Source organism: Hyla sarda, chromosome 3 (assembly GCF_029499605.1).
Source record: "Hyla sarda isolate aHylSar1 chromosome 3, aHylSar1.hap1, whole genome shotgun sequence".
Taxonomy (NCBI): domain Eukaryota; kingdom Metazoa; phylum Chordata; class Amphibia; order Anura; family Hylidae; genus Hyla; species Hyla sarda.
Window position 1 is genome coordinate 332,877,219 of NC_079191.1, and position 20,052 is coordinate 332,897,270.

The following is a 20,052-nucleotide window of genomic DNA, read 5'->3' on the forward strand; positions in this document are numbered from 1 at the left end:
ATGATGTGTTGCGGAGAGACCTCTACTTCAGAGGCATCAGAAGAACGAGAGAGGGCATCGGCCCTAATGTTCTTGTCAGCAGGGCGAAAATGGATTTCAAAGTTAAAACGGGCAAAGAACAACGACCACCTAGCCTGGCGAGGGTTCAGTCGTTGGGCAGACTGGAGATAGGAGAGATTCTTGTGATCAGTGTATATGATAACTGGAAATTTTGATCCCTCCAGCAGGTGCCTCCATTCCTCAAGCGCCAATTTAATGGCCAGTAGTTCTCGATCACCAATGGAGTAGTTTCTCTCCGCCGGAGAGAAGGTCCTAGAAAAAAACCCACAAGTAACAGCATGCCCGGAAGAATTTTTTTGTAGGACAGCTCCAGCTCCCACAGAGGAGGCATCTACCTCCAATAGAAAGGGTTTAGATGGGTCAGTTCTGGAGAGCACGGGAGCAGAAGAAAAGGCAGACTTGAGATGTTTAAATGCGTCATCCGCTTGGGGAGACCAGGACTTAGGATTGGCATTTTTCTTGGTTAAAGCCACGATAGGGGCCACAATAGTGGAGAAGTGTGGAATGAATTGTCTGTAATAATTGGCGAACCCCAAAAAACGTTGGATAGCATGGAGTCTGGAGGGGCGTGGCCAATCTAAGACGGCAGAAAGTTTATCAGGGTTCATTTGTAGTCCCTGGCCAGAGACCAAGTATCCTAGGAAAGGAAGAGATTGACATTCAAAGAGACATTTCTCCATTTTGGCATAAAGTTGATTGTCCCGAAGTCTCTGAAGAACCATGCGGACATGCTGGCGGTGTTCTTCTAAGTTGGCAGAAAAAATCAGAATATCGTCCAGATAAACCACAACACAGGAATATAGGAGATCACGAAAAATTTTATTAACAAAGTCTTGGAAGACGGCAGGGGCGTTGCACAGGCCAAAGGGCATGACCAGATACTCAAAGTGTCCATCTCTGGTGTTAAATGCAGTCTTCCATTCGTCCCCCTCCCTGATGAGAATGAGATTATAAGCACCTCTTAAGTCCAGTTTGGTAAAGATGTGGGCGCCTTGTAGGCGATCAAAGAGTTCCGAGATAAGAGGTAAGGGGTAGCGTTTTTTTACCGTGATTTTATTAAGTCCGCGGTAATCAATGCAAGGGCGTAGGGAGCCATCTTTTTTGGACACAAAAAAAAATCCAGCTCCGGCAGGAGAGGAGGACTTGCGGATAAACCCCTTTTTTAAATTCTCCTGGATGTACTCTGACATGGCTAGAGTCTCTGGAGCAGACAGAGGATAGATTCTGCCCCGGGGTGGAGTAGTACCCGGGAGGAGGTCAATAGGACAGACATAAGGCCTGTGAGGAGGTAAAGTCTCTGCTTGCTTTTTGCAAAAAACATGAGCATAGTCCATATAAGCCTTAGGAAGACCGGATACCGGGGGAACCACAGGGTCACGACAGGGAGTACTGGGAACTGGTTTAAGACAGTCCCTGTGACAAGAAGTACCCCAGTTCTTGATTTCTCCTGTGGACCAATCAAGGGTTGGGGAATGGCATTGAAGCCACGGTAATCCAAGAAGAATTTCTGAAGTGCAGTTGGAGAGGACCAAAAATTCAATTTTTTCGTGATGGGGTCCGATGCACATTAGGAGAGGTTCCGTGCGGTAACGCACGGTACAGTCCAATCTTTCATTGTTAACAGAATTGATGTAGAGGGGTCTGGCGAGACTGGTCACCGGGATGTTGAACCTGTTGATGAGAGAGGCCAAAATAAAATTTCCTGCAGATCCGGAATCCAAGAAGGCCATAGCAGAGGAGAAGGTAGAAGAAGATATCCGCACAGGCACAGTAAGGCATGGAGAAGCAGAGTTCACATCAAGAGCTGTCTCATCTTTGTGCGGAGTCAGCGTACGTCTTTCCAGGCGGGGAGGACGGATAGGACAATCCTTCAATAAATGTTCGGTACCTGCACAGTACAGGCAAAGATTCTCCATGCGGCGTCATGTCCTCTCTTGAGGTGTCAAGCGAGACCGGTCAACTTGCATAGCCTCCACGGCGGGAGGCACAGGAACGGATTACAGAGGACCAGAGGAGAGAGGAGCCGGGGAGAAAAACCGCCTCGTGCGAACAAAGTCCATATCCTGGCGGAGCTCCTGACGCCTTTCGGAAAAACGCATGTCATTGCGGGTGGCAAGATGAATAAGTTCATGCAGGTTAGCAGGAATTTCTCGTGTGGCCAGCACATCTTTAATGTTACTGGATAGGCCTTTTTTAAAGGTCGCGCAGAGGGCCTCGTTATTCCAGGATAATTCGGAGGCAAGAGTACGGAATTGGATGGCGTACTCGCCAACAGAAGAATTACCCTGGACCAGGTTCAGCAGGGCAGTCTCAGCAGAAGAGGCTCGGGCAGGTTCCTCAAAGACACTTCGAATCTCCGTGAAGGAGTGTACAGAGGCAGTGACAGGGTCATTGCGGTCCCAGAGCGGTGTGGCCCATGACAGAGCTTTCCCAGACAGAAGGCTGACTACGAAAGCCACCTTAGACCTTTCAGTAGGAAACTGGTCCAACATCATCTCCAAATGCAGGGAACATTGCGAAAGAAAGCCACGGCAAAACTTAGAGTCCCCATCAAATTTATCCGGCAAGGATAATCGAAGGCTGGAAGCGGCCACTCGCTGCGGAGGAGGTGCAGGAGCTGGCGGAGGAGAAGATTGCTGGAGCTGTGGTAATAGCTGCTGTAGCATCACGGTCAGTTGAGACAGCTGGTGGCCTTGTTGCGCTATCTGTTGCGACTGCTGGGCGACCACCGTGGTGAGGTCGGCGACAACTGGCAGCGGGACTTCAGCGGGATCCATGGCCGGATCTACTGTCACGATTCGGCTGGCTGGAGGTGGATCCTCTGTGCCAGAGAGGGATTGGCGTGGACCGTGTTGGTGGACCGGTTCTAAGTTGCTACTGGTATTCACCAGAGCCCGCCGCAAAGCGGGATGGTCTTGCAGCGGCGGTAGCAACCAGGTCGTATTCACCAGCAACGGCTCAACCTCTCTGACTGCTGAAGATAAGCGCGGTACAAGGGAGTAGACAAGAGCAAGGTCGGACGTAGCAGAAGTTCAGGGCAGGCACCAAGGATCGTAGTCAGGGGCAACGGCAGGAGGTCTGGAACACAGGCTAGGAACACACAAGGGAACGCTTTCACTGGCACAATGGCAACAAGATCCGGCGAGGGAGTGCAGGGGAAGTGAGGTATAAGTAGGGAGTGCACAGGTGAACATACTGATTAAGCCTGCTGCGCCAATCAGTGGCGCAGTGGCCCTTTAAATTGCAGAGACCCGGCGCGCGCGCGCCCTAAGGAGCGGGGTCGCGCGCGCCGGGACAAGACAGACTGGGAACGGGTCAGGTACGGGAGCGGGGATGCGCATCACGAGCGGGCGCCTCCCGCATCGCGAATCGCACCCCGGCTGGGAGTGATATTGCAGCGCACCCGGTCAGCAGGTCTGACCGGGGCGCTGCGAATGAGAGGATGCTGCGAGCGCTCCGGGGAGGAGCGGGGACCCGGAACGCTCGGCGTAACAGAAATACAGTATTACAAAAAAAAAAATGTGTAGAATAAAAAAATAGATCTGTAGTACATGATACTTGCAAATCATTATTGAATAGAGGATTTCATATCAAAATATCACCATCTACAGCAGAATTTTTGGACCTTCGGATCACACAGGAAGAGGGACGTTTGGTTACGAATCTGTTTAGAAACTGTAGTGACTACAAAGATTTCAAACAACAAGCACGTGATCTAACTATACGTTTCTGGGAACGTGGTTACCGGAGAAGACTATTGCGAGAGGGCTTTTGAGAGGGCAGGTAAAGCAGATCAACAAGAATTACTAATGCCATCAAATAAGAAGGATGAGCAAGTGAGATTTATACCAGTTTACAATAACGTAGTATATGTAGTAATTTGAGAGATCTCTTGCAACGTCACCGAAGTATTTTGCTGACGGTAAGGTTCGAAGTGTTATTCCTGCTAAACCATTGATGATGTCACGTCGACGCCGAACCTAAGGGACTTACTCTCATTTTCAGAGACCATTCATGAGTGTTGGAATGGGTCACAAATTCATGGGATCTTTTCCCTGTGGTTGCTCTTAAATTTGTCAGTATATGGAACCAATGGTTGGTTTTACAAATCCAAGAAAAGGGAAGAGTTTCATGATCAAGAAATACATAAACTGCAAAACAGGTGTGGTCTATGCAATGAAATGTTCCTGCAATAAACTTTCTTCAGGACAAACTAGCCAATAATTGAGAGAGCGCATACAGAAGTATCTCTCGATTATTTCATTATCCAGACGTGATATGGGCCTACAGAGAAATCTTCAATAGCGGAACATTTTTTTGAAGGTCCGTTCTGTTAACTTAACCCCTTAAGGACCAATACAAATAAACCTGTACGCCCCTGAAAGACCAGGCATGTTTTTTCAAATCGGGGATGTCTGTCTTTATTAGAGAATAACTCTGGTAACGTTTCGCCAATCACGATAATTCTGACATTGTTTTTTTGTCACAACTTGTCCTTCATGTACATAGTAAAAGTAAGCCGATATCATTTGTATTTTTTTTTTACAATGCAAAAAATCATGAAATTTTTTAAAAAATTTCGATTTTTTTTGCTATTTTAACACTAATAGGTTGCATATATATATACATACTGACCAAATAGTTTATGAAACTTATACTTTCAGATGTCTACTTTATTTTGACGTCATTTTTTTTGTTTTTAATTAACATTTTAAATTAGTTAGAAATCTAACAATTTAACTTGAAATTTTAAAAATTTTGAAAATTTTAAAAGTACATCTTTTTTTGTGTGCTATGCAAGGTTTGCAGAAATTAAAAGGTAGTAGAACATAGGAACACCCCCCCCAAATGACCCTATTTTAAAAACTAGACCCCTCAAGGTATTCGCTGTACAGTGTACAGTGAGTATTTTAACACCATATTTTTTTGACAGGAATTATTACAAAGTCAGTGTTAAAAATTCGAAATTTGCAATTTTTCACAAATGCATCATTTGGGGGGCATATTTTTTGTACATCACTTCTGATATTGAAAGAAATGCACCCTATATTTTATTTAGCTGCTTGTCCCATGTTCGGAAATACCCCCGCTTTGGCCATATATGGTTCCTTGGCCGCGTGGTAGGACACCGAAGGAGAGGAGCGCCATTTGGCTTTCAGGGCAGAACAGTACCCCCACCCCATAAGTGACCCCATTTATATACCGCACCCCTACAAGTTATTGGCTGCACCAGGGACCATTCTGATTGGTCCTTGGTCGGCTGGCAGTATAACGCGTCTGTCTGTGACAGTTAAGGCTCCTGATGGATATATCCGCCATGTTGTGGGAATAAGCAACCGCTCATGGCGAATATATCCATCACTGCTGCGGCTGGGTAGCTCAGTGTGTCCGCTCATGACTGCTGGCGGGAAATCCGCCGCTATGAGTGGACACACAAAGCTACCCAGCCGCAGCAGGGAGCTCATTACCGTGACTGCTGCATAATGTGTAGGATCACATGGTGGACATCCGCAGCATATTACATGCTGCGGATGTCCGCCAATGCGATCCTACACATTATGCATTTTTTTTATAATTAAATCAATTTAATAAATGTATTTTTAATATATATATATATATATATATATATATATATATATATATATATATATATATATATATATATATATAATTTTTTTTTACACTTATTACATTTTTATTTATTTTTACACTTTTATTTTATTTATTTATTTTTACACTTTTTAATGCTTTGGAATACTTAGTATTCCAAAGCATTATAGTTATATGCTGCCTGCCAGTTTTCACTAGCAGGCAGCATATTAGGACGAGCCTCTGGCATGTCCTTTCAGGCGATACCCAGGGCAGACCTAGGGGTCTTTGTAGGACCCCCGGCTGCCCAGGTATGCAGCAGCACCCCGCGATGCTCCGGGGTGCTGCAGGAGAGACAGAGGGAGCTCCCTCCCTCTGTCAGAACTCCTTACAGCGCGCGGTCACTTCCGACTGCGGCTGTAAGGGTTAAAACTGCCGGGACCGAAGTTTACTTCGGTCCTGGCAGTGCAGCAGGGTCCCGGCTGTGTGATACAGCCGAGTCCCTGCCGCGATCTCGTGGGTGCACTGGGCAGCACCCACGAGAATAATGGACGAGTATAGACGTCCAGGTGCGGGATCGGCCGCCAACCTGGACGTCTATACTCGTCGGTGGTCGTTATCGGGTTAAAGGGGTATTCCAGGCCAAAACTTTTTTTTTATATCAACTGGCTCCGGAAAGTTAAACAGACTTGTAAATTACTTCTATTAAAAAAATCTCAATCCTTCCAATAGTTATTAGCTTCTGAAGTTGAGTTGTTGTTTTCTGTCTAACTGCTCTCTGATGACTCACGTCCCGGGAGCTGTGCAGTTCCTATGTGGATATTCTCCCATCATGCACAGCTCCCGGGATGTGACATCACCATTGAGCAGTTAGACAGAAAACTTCAAAAGCTAATAACTATTGGAAGAATTAAGATTTTTTTAATAGAAGTAATTTACAAATCTGTTTAACTTTCCGGAGCCAGTTGATATATATAAAAAAAGGTTTCGCCTGGAATACCCCTTTAAGAGGATTCAAAGCCGTGGGACTGGAAAGAATTACAGATAGATTGCCTCAAGCGGAATCAAGGTGGATATATATGTTAGAAACTGAAGCACCTCAAGGATTGAATGAAGAACTTTTTTTTTACTGGATTTCTGGGGTATTCTTCATAAAATTCAGTGACTCCTGCTTTGGTGGGCTAACAATTATCCTTTTAAGACCTGTGGAATGTTAGGCTGACCCCTAGATAGGTGGTTCAATTAGCCCTTGTTTTTCCTTCTTTTTTTTTCCCTTTTTTCTCCTTTTTCTTCTTTCTTCTCTTTTTTTCTTCATCTTTGTCTTCTTTTCCCCCCACTTTTCTCTTCTTCTTCCTTTTGTCTACACATTACTGTGGTACGTGGTGAGGTGTTAGTATGAATGGTGAGTGGAACAGGTGAGTAGTGTGTTGTAGTTTTCAGTTGTGGGTCACAATTCACTTTTTTTTGGAAACCTTATTATTTACTTCACAGCAATAAAGTACTTATAATTCTCCTACTATTTTTGTGCACAACTCAAATTGAGATGTTGAGGGGGGTGTATGATATGTGGGGGTCATCTTGGTCTATCGATTTCTCAATGTCTTTGGTAAGTATATAGATATGATCAAATTGATTTAGAATTTTTATATAAACATGTATACACTAATGGTAGGGACATTGGGCCACCACTGGCGGTGTTTGTGTATATTTACCCCCCACATGCATTTAGTTACCCCATTTCTAGTTCTCTTTAACTGTGATTATTTGACATTAGAGGTGTATTATTATCCCTCATATATAATGAGTTACACCAAGCCCATTTTTTTCTAATTGTGATTATTTAATATCCTATGTATATTGTCTGTGCTTATATGCATTTTAGCTAACGATGATACTGATGTAAAAACTGACTTCATTTCGGCTGCATTGACTGGGAACCAGCTACCGGGCCTAGCTAAAAAGGAGCCTGGGTTTGCGGTGACAAACTGTTGGGGCTACAGGTTCGTCTGCTCAACCATCAGATTGATAAAGTAGTCACTGAAAAAAATTCCATTTTAGTGAACCCAACGATGTTAATCTTGATTCCTGAGTCGCCAACAAACTCAGAAATCACGTACTCGTGGTTCGCTAAGTCCAGACAAGTTCACCGGTACCAGTAAATTTGGCTGGGTGGTTTGACTAGTATGAGCGCCAGGGGGACTCAAACTAGCATGGGGCACGGGGTCAGGAGCAAAGGAGGTTTGCGGCCTCCTCCGTCTTTTGTGTCTCCGCCGCCTTGGTGACTCATCCTCAGAAGATGATGAGGAGGACGCGGAAGAAATAAGGAAGGTGGAGGTCTTCCTCGTTCTCTGTGGCGCTTTCAGTGTCGGAGGCAAGTATGGTATATGCCTCCTCTGCCGAAAAGTTCCTGTGGGCCATTTCCCTTCTCTAATTGGGGGTGAAGTGTATGTATGTGTGGGGGAAAACTTTATTGGTGTGTGTGTGCTGCGTGTGGTTTGGTGTGGTGTGATGTGATAAAATAAAAAAAATAAAAAAGACTTTTAGCGCAAAAAGCCCTGGGCCAAAAAGCAAAGCGTTTACTTTATTGGTGGTCTGCACACTGATTAGCGATTGGCGGCAGGGGGTGCAGAAGTCAGTGGGGGGTCCGGCCACTCAGCCCAGAATAGTGGCTGGTGGCACGTACACAGACCCCCACACAAAAAACCTGAAAAATAAAATAAAAAAAATGCTACAACCCGAAAAAAGGCACCGCCTGAACCCAAAAAAACGCTGATCAGTGATAAATCCCTGACAGCGGTGGGGCAGGCCACACACCGTTACGATCTGTCCGTACAGCACATATGACCCCAATGATCCGGAATCGCCGCATAACGCTGGTTTGTATTTACCAGCAATATGCAGTGATCGGCGATGTGCCTGGATGCCTTCTGGGAGTACAGGTATGCCCTGAGTATTTAAAGGGGTATTCCAGGCCAAAACTTTTTTTTATATGTCAGCTGGCTCCGGAAAGTTAAACAGATTTGTAAATTACTTGTATTAAAAAATCTTAATCCTTCCAATAGTTATTAGCTTCTGAAGTTGAGTTGTTGTTTTCTGTCTAACTGCTCTCTGATGACTCACGTCCCGGGAGCTGTGCAGTTCCTATGGGGATATTCTCCCATCATGCACAGCTCCCGGGACGTGAGATCATCACTGAGCAGTTAGACAGAAAACTTCAGAAGCTAATAACTATTGGAAGGATTAAGATGTTTTAATAGAAGTAATTTACAAATCTGTTAAACTTTCCGGAGCCAGTTGAGATAGATATATAGAGAGAGATAGATAAATAAAAGATTTTGCCTGAAATACCCCTTAAAGCATCCCCAAGAGGTTGAGTGCAAATAGTGTTTAAATCACAAAGCAAATATCTTTTAGATGTGCCAAAGTTTGGCGCAATTTAAAGGGGTACTTCACTAAGTCACTGCATGCACAGGAAGAGACGGGGTCCTGTTCTGCAGGGGTCCCAGAGGTTGACAATCCCCCTTCCCCGCAATCAGACACTTATCCCCTATCCAATGGTAGTAAAGTACCCCTTTAAGCCAAAATCACATGGACTATGGAAAAGATATACAGATGGCCTATATATATATATATATGTATATGTATATGTATATATATATATATATATATATATATATATATATATATATATATATAAAATATACACACACACACAATATACAGACCTCCAGTAATTCACTTCTGTTGTAGATTAATAAATAATATTCTATTTGTTATCATTATGATTGATCTTATTAAACTCTTTATAGCACGTACCACATTTAGGATAGGCTACCATCATCAAATCCTCTTCACGTGCTTCAAACGTCTCAATAGTTTGAAATGTTTCAGTATCACATATTGCTGTGGGATACATCACTCCATTGTATGTGAAGAGCAGCTCATCTTTTGGCGTGTTCTTGAATGCGTCAAACGCTTTTTTCATATCTTCAAGAAATGTTAAATTCTTCTCCATTGTGATGTGAACTAGGACTGCACACACTACTGAGAACAGTCTGCTTGGTTTACCTATTATACTTATGTTTACAGGCAAAGGCGGTCATCCAAAGAGGGCAGGCATGAGGGAGGCAGTACTTGTGTTATTGTAGCTCTTAACCTCTTACACTCTGATGGGCAATGAAATCAATATATATCTAATGGAACTACCAGTTATACTTCGGCCTACATGGGCACCATACATTGGATCCTTCATAGAAGAATATTACAGTATAAGGCATAATCACAGCAATTTTACAGCACAAAACTTTGTGTTTTGAAATCCCAAAAGGAGAAACAAGCACTTGGGGCACTCAAGTTTCTTTGTTGGGATTTCATTTGTCTAGGCATTGCTACTCTTTCTACTTGCTAAGCACTATTTTTGAGAAGAGTCTTGGCAGCTGTGGAAAATGGAATTTGGAGGGGTTATTCATAGGATGTATGCACGGTCGCACAGGCAGGGAAGGGGTTACGCATATGGATGAGAGGGGCAGAGCACCTGCCCGGCCGAAGATTACACCAGAGTGCCCGCCCACGCCCCAAGGACCTAATTTGCATACCCCGAAAACGAGCAATAACGGCGGAACGGCGTGGCGGTTCCAGATGCCGTAAGTATCATTTTGCTCAGTATTACCTGCACTACAAGCTTGTATGACAGGTTAGTGCGAGTGATACTGATGACAGATTTGATTTAAACATTTTCACAATGCTGAATCTTAGATATTTATGTCATAACATTTTTAAAAGAAACTGTAGCGTGAATGGCCTTTTTATCCCGAGTCAAGAAATGTTTATGTTATAATGGGGCCCACACATTACTATTTAGAGTGTGGCCAAAGGACTAATATTTCTCCTTGAGGGTGCATCATCAAGAGTGGATCACACAGGCCTTGCATTTAAAACAAAAGTCTTTCCATGCTGGTAATATACACACATATATATATATTGCAAGTTAATATGAAGCGATATAAGTTTTAAAAAGGGAGTTTTCAAGGCATATAAAGTATACTTATCTGCCCCTAGGCTAAGTTTCTACTTGTTTTTTTGGGGGGGAAAAACGTCAAGAAAAACGCCAACTCTGCTGCATGGCGTTTTTCCGGCCAAAAAACGCTGTGGCCAGATGTTAGCTGTAAATCAATGAGAAATCTCTAAATTCTTTTTCCACTTGGCGTTTTTTGCTATCTTTTTTGCGTTTTTTCACTTTTTTAGGGGCGTTTTTCAGCTCCTTGGTGGTTTTTCAAAATCGCAGCATGTTGGGCCACTGGAGTTTTTTTTTTCCTGAAATCATGGTGTTTTTCTCCCATAGAAGTCTATGGGAGTATGAAAACGCCAAGAAAAACGCAATGTGGGTTTTAACTTTTGCATTTTTTCAGGTGGTTTTTATTCTCTTTTGGACTTTAGCTATCCAAAAAAGTGATGGAGATACCTTTTTTAATACAATTTCGTAGGGTACCTGTCACGATGCCGGCTGGCAGGAGGTGGATCCTCTGTGCCAGAGAGGGATTGGCGTGGACCGTGCTAGTGGACCGGTTCTAAGTCACTACTGGTTTTCACCAGAGCCCGCCGCAAAGCGGGATGGACTTGCTGCGGCGGTAGTGACCAGGTCGTATCCACTAGCAACGGCTCAACCTCTCTGGCTGCTGAAGATAGGCGCGGTACAAGGGAGTAGACAGAAGCAAGGTCGGACGTAGCAGAAGGTCGGGGGCAGGCGGCAAGGTTCGTAGTCAGGGTGGATAGCAGTAGTACTGGTACACAGGCTTTGGACACACAAAACGCTTTCACTGGCACAAGGCAACAAGATCCGGCAAGGAAGTGCATGGGAGGAGGTCAGATAAAGGCAGGGAGCAGATGGAAGCCAATTAAGCTAATTGGGCCAGGCACCAATCATTGGTGCACTGGCCCTTTAAGTCTCAGGGAGCTGGCGCGCGCGCGCCCTAGAGAGCGGAGCCGCGCGCGCCAGCACATGACAGCAGGGGACGGGAACGGGTAAGTGACCTGGGATGCGATTCGCGAGCGGGCGCGTCCCGCTGTGCGAATCGCATCCCCGACGGCCATGACAGTGCAGCGCTCCCGGTCAGCGGGACCGACCGGGGCGCTGCGGAGAGAGAGACGCCGTACGCGCTCCGGGGAGGAGCGGGGACCCGGAGCGCTAGGCGTAACAGTACCGTTAAAAAAAAAAAAATAATAATAAAGATACAGTAGTGATGGAAAAAATTGTATTTAACGAAATGTATCTTTTTTTATAACAACATTTTTATAAATTTTTAAACACGGATCAATTTATGTGTGTGGGCAGGGCACTAAAAATATCGCCGACAATAATAAAAATGTAGTATGTGTGTGTTTTTCACTTTTTATTTTTTAGGTGGTACTACTACTCCCAGCATGGAACACACTGTTCCATGATGGAAACAGTAGAACCTGTACTAATTGACAGATCACCCCGGGTCCGTTGCGGGCGGCCGCTCTTCTATGGTCCCCTGCACTGCCGTATACATACACATATTCATATTTCCTGCAGAGAGCTGTGATTGGCCAGATGGTTCCAGCCAATCACAACTCTCTGTGGGAAATATGAATAGGTGTATATCTACGTCAATGCAGTGGACCATAGAAGACCGGCCAGCTGCATCTATACACTATACACGAGGATCACAGCGGGTGTCAGGAGTGACATCCGCTGTGATCTTTCCTTAACTGCAGGTACTACAGCTCCCAACATGGAACAGAGTGTGCTCCATCTTTGGAGTAGTAGTACCTGCAGTTAAGGAAAGATCACATGCGATCGTCCTTTCTATTGCAGACATGCGGAGCGGCTCTATGCAGCACTCGCATCTCTGCTCTGAACTCCGGCCAGTGATGTGAATAGAACATCATTCATTCATATTTCCCGCTGAGAGCTGTGATTGGCTGCAACCATCCGGGCAATCCCCACTCTGAGCGGAAAATATAAATGAGTGATGTTCTATTCACATCACCGGTCGGAGTACAAAGCAGAGATGTGAGCGCTGTATAGAGCCGCTCCGCATCTCTGCTATATTATGGATGATTGCATCGGACAATATGTCTATTAGTACAGGTACTATTACTCCCATCATGGAACAGTCTGTTCCACACTGGGAGTAGTAGTATTACCTAAAAAATTTCCAAAAAAAGAGAAAAAAAAGTGAAACACACACGCACTTTATTAAAAAATAATGGTATAAAAAATATAAATTTTGTTAAATAAATTTTTTTCGTTAAAAAAAAAAAAAAAAAAACGCCAAAGGGGACAAAAATGCAATTTTCAAACAAATGAAAAAACGCCAGAAACAACACCAGAAAAAACGCCAGACGCAGAAAATTGCACTGGCATTCTTTTAGGTGTTTTTTCTTGCGTTTTTTCCAAACAAAAAAAATGCAGGACAAAAAAACAAGTAGAAACTTACCCTAAGGCTAAGTTTCTACCGTATATACTCGAGTATAAGCCGAGTTTATAAGCACAATTTTTCGTGCTGAAAACACCCCCCTCGGCTTATACTCGAGTGAACTCTCCACCCGCAGTGGTCTTCAACCTGCGGACCTCCAGAGGTTTCAAAACTACAACTCCCAGCAAGCCCGGGCAGCCATCGGCGGTCCGGGCTTGCTGGGAGTTGTAGTTTTAAAACCTCCGGAGGTCCGCAGGTTGAAGACCACTGCGGCCTTCCACATCATCCAGCCCCCTCTCACCCCCTTTAGTTCTGTACTGTACTCACCTCCGCTCGGCGCTGGTCCGGTGCCGCAGGACTGTCCGGAGAGGAGGTGGTCCGGTGGGATAGTGGTTCCGGGCTGCTATCTTCACCGGGGAGGCCTCTTCTAAGCGCTTCGGGCCCGGCCCCAGAATAGTCACGTTGCCTTGACAACGACGCAGAGGTACGTTCATTGCCAACATACTTCTGCGTCATTGTCAAGGCAACGCCTCTATTCCGGGCCGGAAGCGCGGAGAAGAGGCGCCCCCAGTGAAGATAGCAGCCCGGAACCACTATCCCACCGGACGACCTCCTCACCGGACAGTCCTGCAGGACCGGACCAGCGCCGAGCGAAGGGGAGTACTGTACAGAACTAAAGGGGGGCGAGAGGGGGCTGGATGATGTCGAAGGCCGCAGTGGTCTTCAACCTGCGGACCTCCGGAGGTTTCAAAACTACAACTCCCAGCAAGCCCGGACAGCCGATGGCTGCCCGGGCTTGCTGGGAGTTGTAGTTTTGAAACCTCTGGAGGTCCGCAGGTTGAAGACCACTGCGGGCGGATGATGACAAGAGGATGATGAAGGGGGGGTGTGGGATGATGAAGGGGGGGATGTGGGATGATGAAGGGGGGGGTGTGGGATGATGAAGGGGGGTGTGGGATGATGAAGGGGGGTGTGTGGGATGATGAAGGGGGTGGGGATGATGACAAGGGGATGATGAAGGGGGGTGGGGATGATGAAGGGGGGGTGTGGGATGATGATGAAGGGGGGTGGGGATGATGACAAGGGGATGATGAAGGGGGTGTGTGGGATGATGACAGGTGATGATGATGAGGGTCTGGATGATGATGAGGGTCTGGATGATGATGACAGGCGGTGATGATGATGAGGATGTTAATGACGGGGGTCTGGATGATGACAGGGGGGGATGATGTATTTCCCACCCTAGGCTTATACTCGAATCAATAACTTTTCCTGGGATTTTGGGTTGAAATTAGGGGTCTCAGCTTATACTCGGGTCGGCTTATACTCGAGTATATACGGTACTTGTTTTTTTTGTCCTGCATTTTTTTTCAACCCAAAAAATGCATGAAAAAATGCCAGTGCAATTTCCTGCGTCTGGTGTTTTTTCTGGCGTTTTTTCATTTGTGTGGAAATTGCACCTTGGCAGTTTTCTTTGGTACCCAAAATTTGTTGGGTACCAAAAAAAAAGGATGCAGTAGTGATGAAAAAAAATGTATTTAACGAAATGTATATATTTTATTACAAAATTGTAATTATTTTTTAATAAAGTGTGTGTCACTTTTTTCCCCTCTATTTTTTAAATTTTTTAGGTAGTACTATTACTCCCAGCATGGAACAGACTGTTCCATGATGGGAGTAGTAGTACCTGTACTAATAGACATATCGCTCCGGGTGTCTGTCGTGACACCCAATGCGATCGTCCACAATATAGCAGAGATGCGGAGCGGCTCTATACAGCTCTTTCATCTCTGCTCTGTACTCCGGCCAGGGATGTGAATAGAACATCCCTCATTCATATTTTACGTCGAGAGTGGTGATTGGCCAGATGGTTGCAGCCAATCACCGCTCTCTGAGGGAAATATGAATGAGTGAGTGGCCGGCCGGAGTACAGTGCAGAGATGCGAACGCAGGAGAAAGCCGCTCAATCTCTGCAATAGGCAGGACGATCGCAGCAGGTGTCAGTAGCGATACCCACTGTGATCTGTTCTTACCTGCAGGTACTACTACTCCCAACATGGAGCACACTCTGCTCCACGCTGGGAGCTGTACTAACTGCATTACTAGACAGATCGCAGCGAGTGTAACTTCTAACACCTGTTGTGATCTGTCTATTAATGCAGGTACTACAGCTCCCAGCATGGAGCAGAGTGTGCTCCATGTTGGGAGTAGTAGTACCTGCAGTTAAGGAAAGATCACAGTGGATGTCACTCCTTACATCCGCTGTGATCCTCCTGTATAATGTAAAGATGTTTGTGGCCACTGACTTATATATACACATATTCCTATTTCCCACAGAGAGCTGTGATTGGCTGGGACCATCTAGCCAATCACAGCTCTCTGTGGGAAATATGAATAGGTGTATATATACGGCAGTACAGGGGACCATAGAAGAGCGGCTGGCCGCATCTATAAATTATACAGGAGGATTGCAACCGGCGATCTGTTAATTAGTACAGGTACTACTACTCCCATCATGAAACAGTGTGTTCCATGCTGGGAGTAGTAGTACTACCTAAAAAAATTAAGAAAAAATGTTAAACACACACACACACTACATTTTTATTATAGTGAGCTACATTTTTAGGTCCCTGCCCGCACACTTAAATTGATCCCTGTTTTAAAAATTTATAAAAATGTTGTTATAAAAAAGATACATTTCGTTAGATACAACCTTTTCCTTCACTACTGTATATTTTTTATTTTTGAATGGTACCCTACAAAATTTTATCAAAAAAGGTATCTCCATTACTTTTTTGGATCGCTAAAGTCCAAAAAAGAATAAAAACCGCTGGCAAAAATGCCAAAGTTAAAACCCACATATCGTTTTTCTTGGCGTTTTTTCACTCCCATAGACTTCTATGGGAGAAAAACGCCACGATTTTGACAAAAAAAAATCGCCAGTGGCTCATCATGCTGCGATTTTGGAAAACCGCCAAAGAGCTGTAAAACACCAAAAAAAGTGAAAAAAAGCCAAAAGGAAAAAAAAAAAAGCCAAAGTGAAAAGTGGAATAAGAATTTTGCGATTTCTCATTGATTTCCAGCTAACATCTGGCCGCAGCGTTTTTTGGCCGAAAAAATGCCATGCGGCAGAATTGGCGTTTTTCTTGGCATTTTTCCCAAAAAAAAAAAAAGTAGAAACTTAGCCTAGTCCTGACCTAATAAATCTAACCCTACTTAATGTAACCCTTGCCCTCGCTGAAATATTAGTTTGGACAGGGGGAGGGATGCAAGCAGAGGTTCTACAACAGTTAACCCCTTAAGGACGAACCCATTTTTTTTAATTTGACATGTATCTCTTTAAATGGTGATAACTTTAGAACGCTTTTTCTGATCGGAGCGATTCTGAGATAGATTTTTTGTGATATGTACTTTATATAAGTGGTGCATTTTTGTTGACACATGCAGCATTTTTTGTGAAAAACTGGAAAATTTCTGGCGACAGCGTGGGCCCCCCGCGCCATAGTGGGTCGGGCCCTGCCTCTAACAATGCCCTGGACCTGTGGCTAATAGCTTGCAGCAATGATCGCGGTGCCTCCGCGCGCTATTAACCCTTTAGACACGGCATTCAAAGTTGAACGCCACGTCTAAAGTGAAAGTAAATCACTGCCGGTTAGCTCAGGGGGCTGTTTGGGATGTCTGCGGCGAAATCACGGCATCCCGAATAGCTCTGGGACATGAGGAGGGTCTCCTACCTTGCCTCCTGGTGTCTGATAGTGAAATGACTGCTCAGTGCCTGAGATCCAGGCATGAGCAGTCAAGCAACAGAATCATTGATCAATGTTTTCCTATGAGAAACCATTGATCAATGTAAAAGATCAGTGTTTGCAGTGTTATAGCCCCCAATGGGAGCTATAACATAGCAAAAAAAGTGAAAAAAAAAAGGGAATAAAGATCATTTAACCCCTCCCCTAATAAAAGTTTGAATCACCCCCCTTTTCCCATTTAAAAAAAAAACTGTGTAAATAAACATATGTGGTATCGCTGCGTGCGAAAATGTCCGAATTATAAAAATATATCATTAATTAAACCGTATGGTCAATGGCGTACGCGCAAAAAAATTCCAAAGCCCAAAATAGTGTATTTTTGGTCCCTTTTTATATCATGAAAAAATGAATAAAAAGCAATCAATAAGTCCAATCAATACAAAAATGCTACCACTAAAAACTTCAGATCACGGCGCAAAAAAATGAGCCCTCATACTGCCCCAAATGTGGAAAAATAAAAAGTTATAGGGGTCAGAAGATGACAATTTTAAACTTATTAATTTTCCTGCATGTAGTTATGATTTTTTTTCAGAAGTACTACAAAATCAAACCTATAAAAGTAGGGTATAATTTTAATCGTATGGACCTACAGAATAAAGAAAGTGTGTCATTTTTACCGAAAAATGTACGGCGTACAAAATTTACAAAATGGCATTTTTTTCAATTTTGTCTCACAATGATTTTTTTTAAATTTTGCCGTAGATTTTTGGGTAAAATGACTGATGTCATTGCCAAGTAGAATTGGTGGCGCAAAAAAATAAGCCGTCATATGGATTTTTAGGTGCAAAATTGAAAGAGTTATGATTTTTTTTAAAGATAAGGAGGAAAAAATGAAAGTGCAAAAACAGAAACACCCCTGGTCCTTAAGGGGTTAATGGTGTACACTGTGTGGTGAAAGTGATATTATATTTATTCTGTGGGTCAGTACGATTATGGCGATACCCATTTTATATAGCTTTCTATGTTCTTTTTACTTTTCTGAGCAAAATTCTTTTTCTGCCATTCATTTTCCAACAGCCGTAACTTTTTTATTTTTTCTCCGACGCCATTGAGTAAAGGCTTTTTTATTTGCGGAATGAGCTGTACTTTTTATTGGTATCATTTTTGCAATATGTGCTACCATTTTGATCTTTTTTTTTTTATTCTGCTATTTCTACCAAAATTGGCAAATTTTGCCCTTTTTTTTTTTACGACGCTTACCGTGGATAATTTACATTATAGTTTTATAGTACACATCATTACGGATGTGGCTATACCTATTATGTATATGATTTGTGTTTTTGATCTTTCTTGGTGATAATACAGGGCTTTTATTGGGAAAGGGGCATTTTTTAAATATATTTTTTTCCACCTGATACTTTTATTTAAGAACTTTTTATAAACTTTTTTTTTACACTTTTTACAGGTTATAATATGCTGCAATACATTTGTACTGCAGCACAGTATGACCCGAGCAGCTGCACACAGTACAGCCTGTGCGATCCAGCCTGTGGCTGGATCTCACAGGCTTCCATAGCAGGCAGACAGGAGGTCATGATCTGACCTCCTGCTGCCATAGCAACCAACACCAACCCGCAATCGTATCTCGGCGCTGCCGTTGGTGAACAGGGGGAGCGCGCTAGATTGATCACAGCATCTATGAGGTTAATGGACCGGCGCGATTGCCCCCCCGGCTACTGCAGATATGATTGACAGCTGGGACCCGCCGCCGATCTCCTGCACTGCCGTATGCATACATCCCAGCGCGTGAACGTGTCGGGTGCTGGGATGTATGCATATGTCTTATAGCGGGAAGGGGTTAAACAATAAATCAGTAAAACTCACGTGTAAACAATATCTCATACTCCTTATTCCAACACGTTTCTCCCATGTTTTTTAATGGGTTCTTCAGTGATGGAGGAGAAATTCAAACATATACAAAGATGCACAGACATAGAAAAAATATGATGAGACAGTATGCTTGAGGTAGAAGCTATGTAAACAACAATAATATACAATATAAAGGATAATATAGAAGAATAAGTACAGAAGCGGGGTTAGTCACATTGATGAAAAGCAACACAAAGTCCCAGTATGCTGTACCATTATAAGTGTTTCTATCCCTTATTAAGATATTGTAGGATATTATAGGGATGATCGCTTAACCTGGGAGATATGTTATAATATCAAAGACTTAGATGGATTGCTTATTATGAAATGACAAGTCCCATTCCAATCACAAATGATGTGACCCCCAGGAGGTGCAACCGGCCGCAAAGTATACATGTAGGGGAGAAAGATGAACTCCCAAAATGGGTGTGATAACAAGAACATCATAAATGTGATCTTATGACAAGGAAGGACAATATCCCAAATGTGAAGCAATGTACACAGATAGTACAGCCGAGCTGGTGTTCCAAGAGAACACTAAGACACGGCCGGCAGTCAATTTATGCTGGGGTTATACACATATTTGTATGTATTTAATGTAATTCATGTCTCTGTAAATATTTTGTAATATTCTTTTGGATAAAGTGTATATTTTAATGCATCTTCAGTGAAACTCACTCTTACAAACAAGGGATCCTTGGACTTTTAGTTGGAGGGAGGTAACTGCAACAGGAAATAGACATTTCACAAAAAGATCAGCAGCATTATGGTGGACTCACAACACAGCTATTTAGCACCAAGACAAGCAGGGGTCCTTTCTAAGCATGTCCATTACTGTCTGGCAGGTAAGTCCTAAAATCACCTTATGGTGGATAACCCCTTTAAAGGTGTGCCTCTATGTAGAGTTTATGGTATTCTCTATGATACCATAGATTCATAAACAGAGATGACCTTTTAAAAAAAACTCTTCATAGAGTCTATACGAGGGTCAGGGCGACGAATAGAGAAGTGCAAGAAAGAACACAGGGCCACTGCATATTAGGTGCATTGTGTAGTGCATAGATCAAAGGGATCTTAGAGAAATATTTGTACTTTCTGAGGGGTGATTCAGACCTTTCTACAGTTTTAACTGGATATCCTAGGGTTACCTTTAGATGTGGGAAAAACTTCTGGACATTCTGGTCAGACGCCACTTCTCAGATCGGGATTCAGTAGTTGTGGCATCTGGAAATCTTCAGTGGTTGGCTCAAATCCATGCAGACAGTGCACCTCCTGTAAATTCCTGA

The 20,052-nt window shown here is 43.7% G+C and overlaps 1 protein-coding gene across 2 annotated transcripts in view; it reads right to left on the reverse strand.

The window, feature by feature from the left end:
• Positions 1 to 9,673, reverse strand: part of LOC130360799 (sulfotransferase 6B1-like) — a 50,122-nt gene extending 40,449 nt beyond the window's left edge. For both annotated transcript variants that reach the window (XM_056563364.1, XM_056563363.1), the window contains exon 1: positions 9,466 to 9,673. In XM_056563364.1, the coding sequence (XP_056419339.1) occupies positions 9,466 to 9,664 (199 nt within the window). In that variant the 5' untranslated portion in view covers positions 9,665 to 9,673. The remainder of the gene's footprint in view (positions 1 to 9,465) is intronic.
• Positions 9,674 to 20,052: the final 10,379 nt, after the last annotated feature.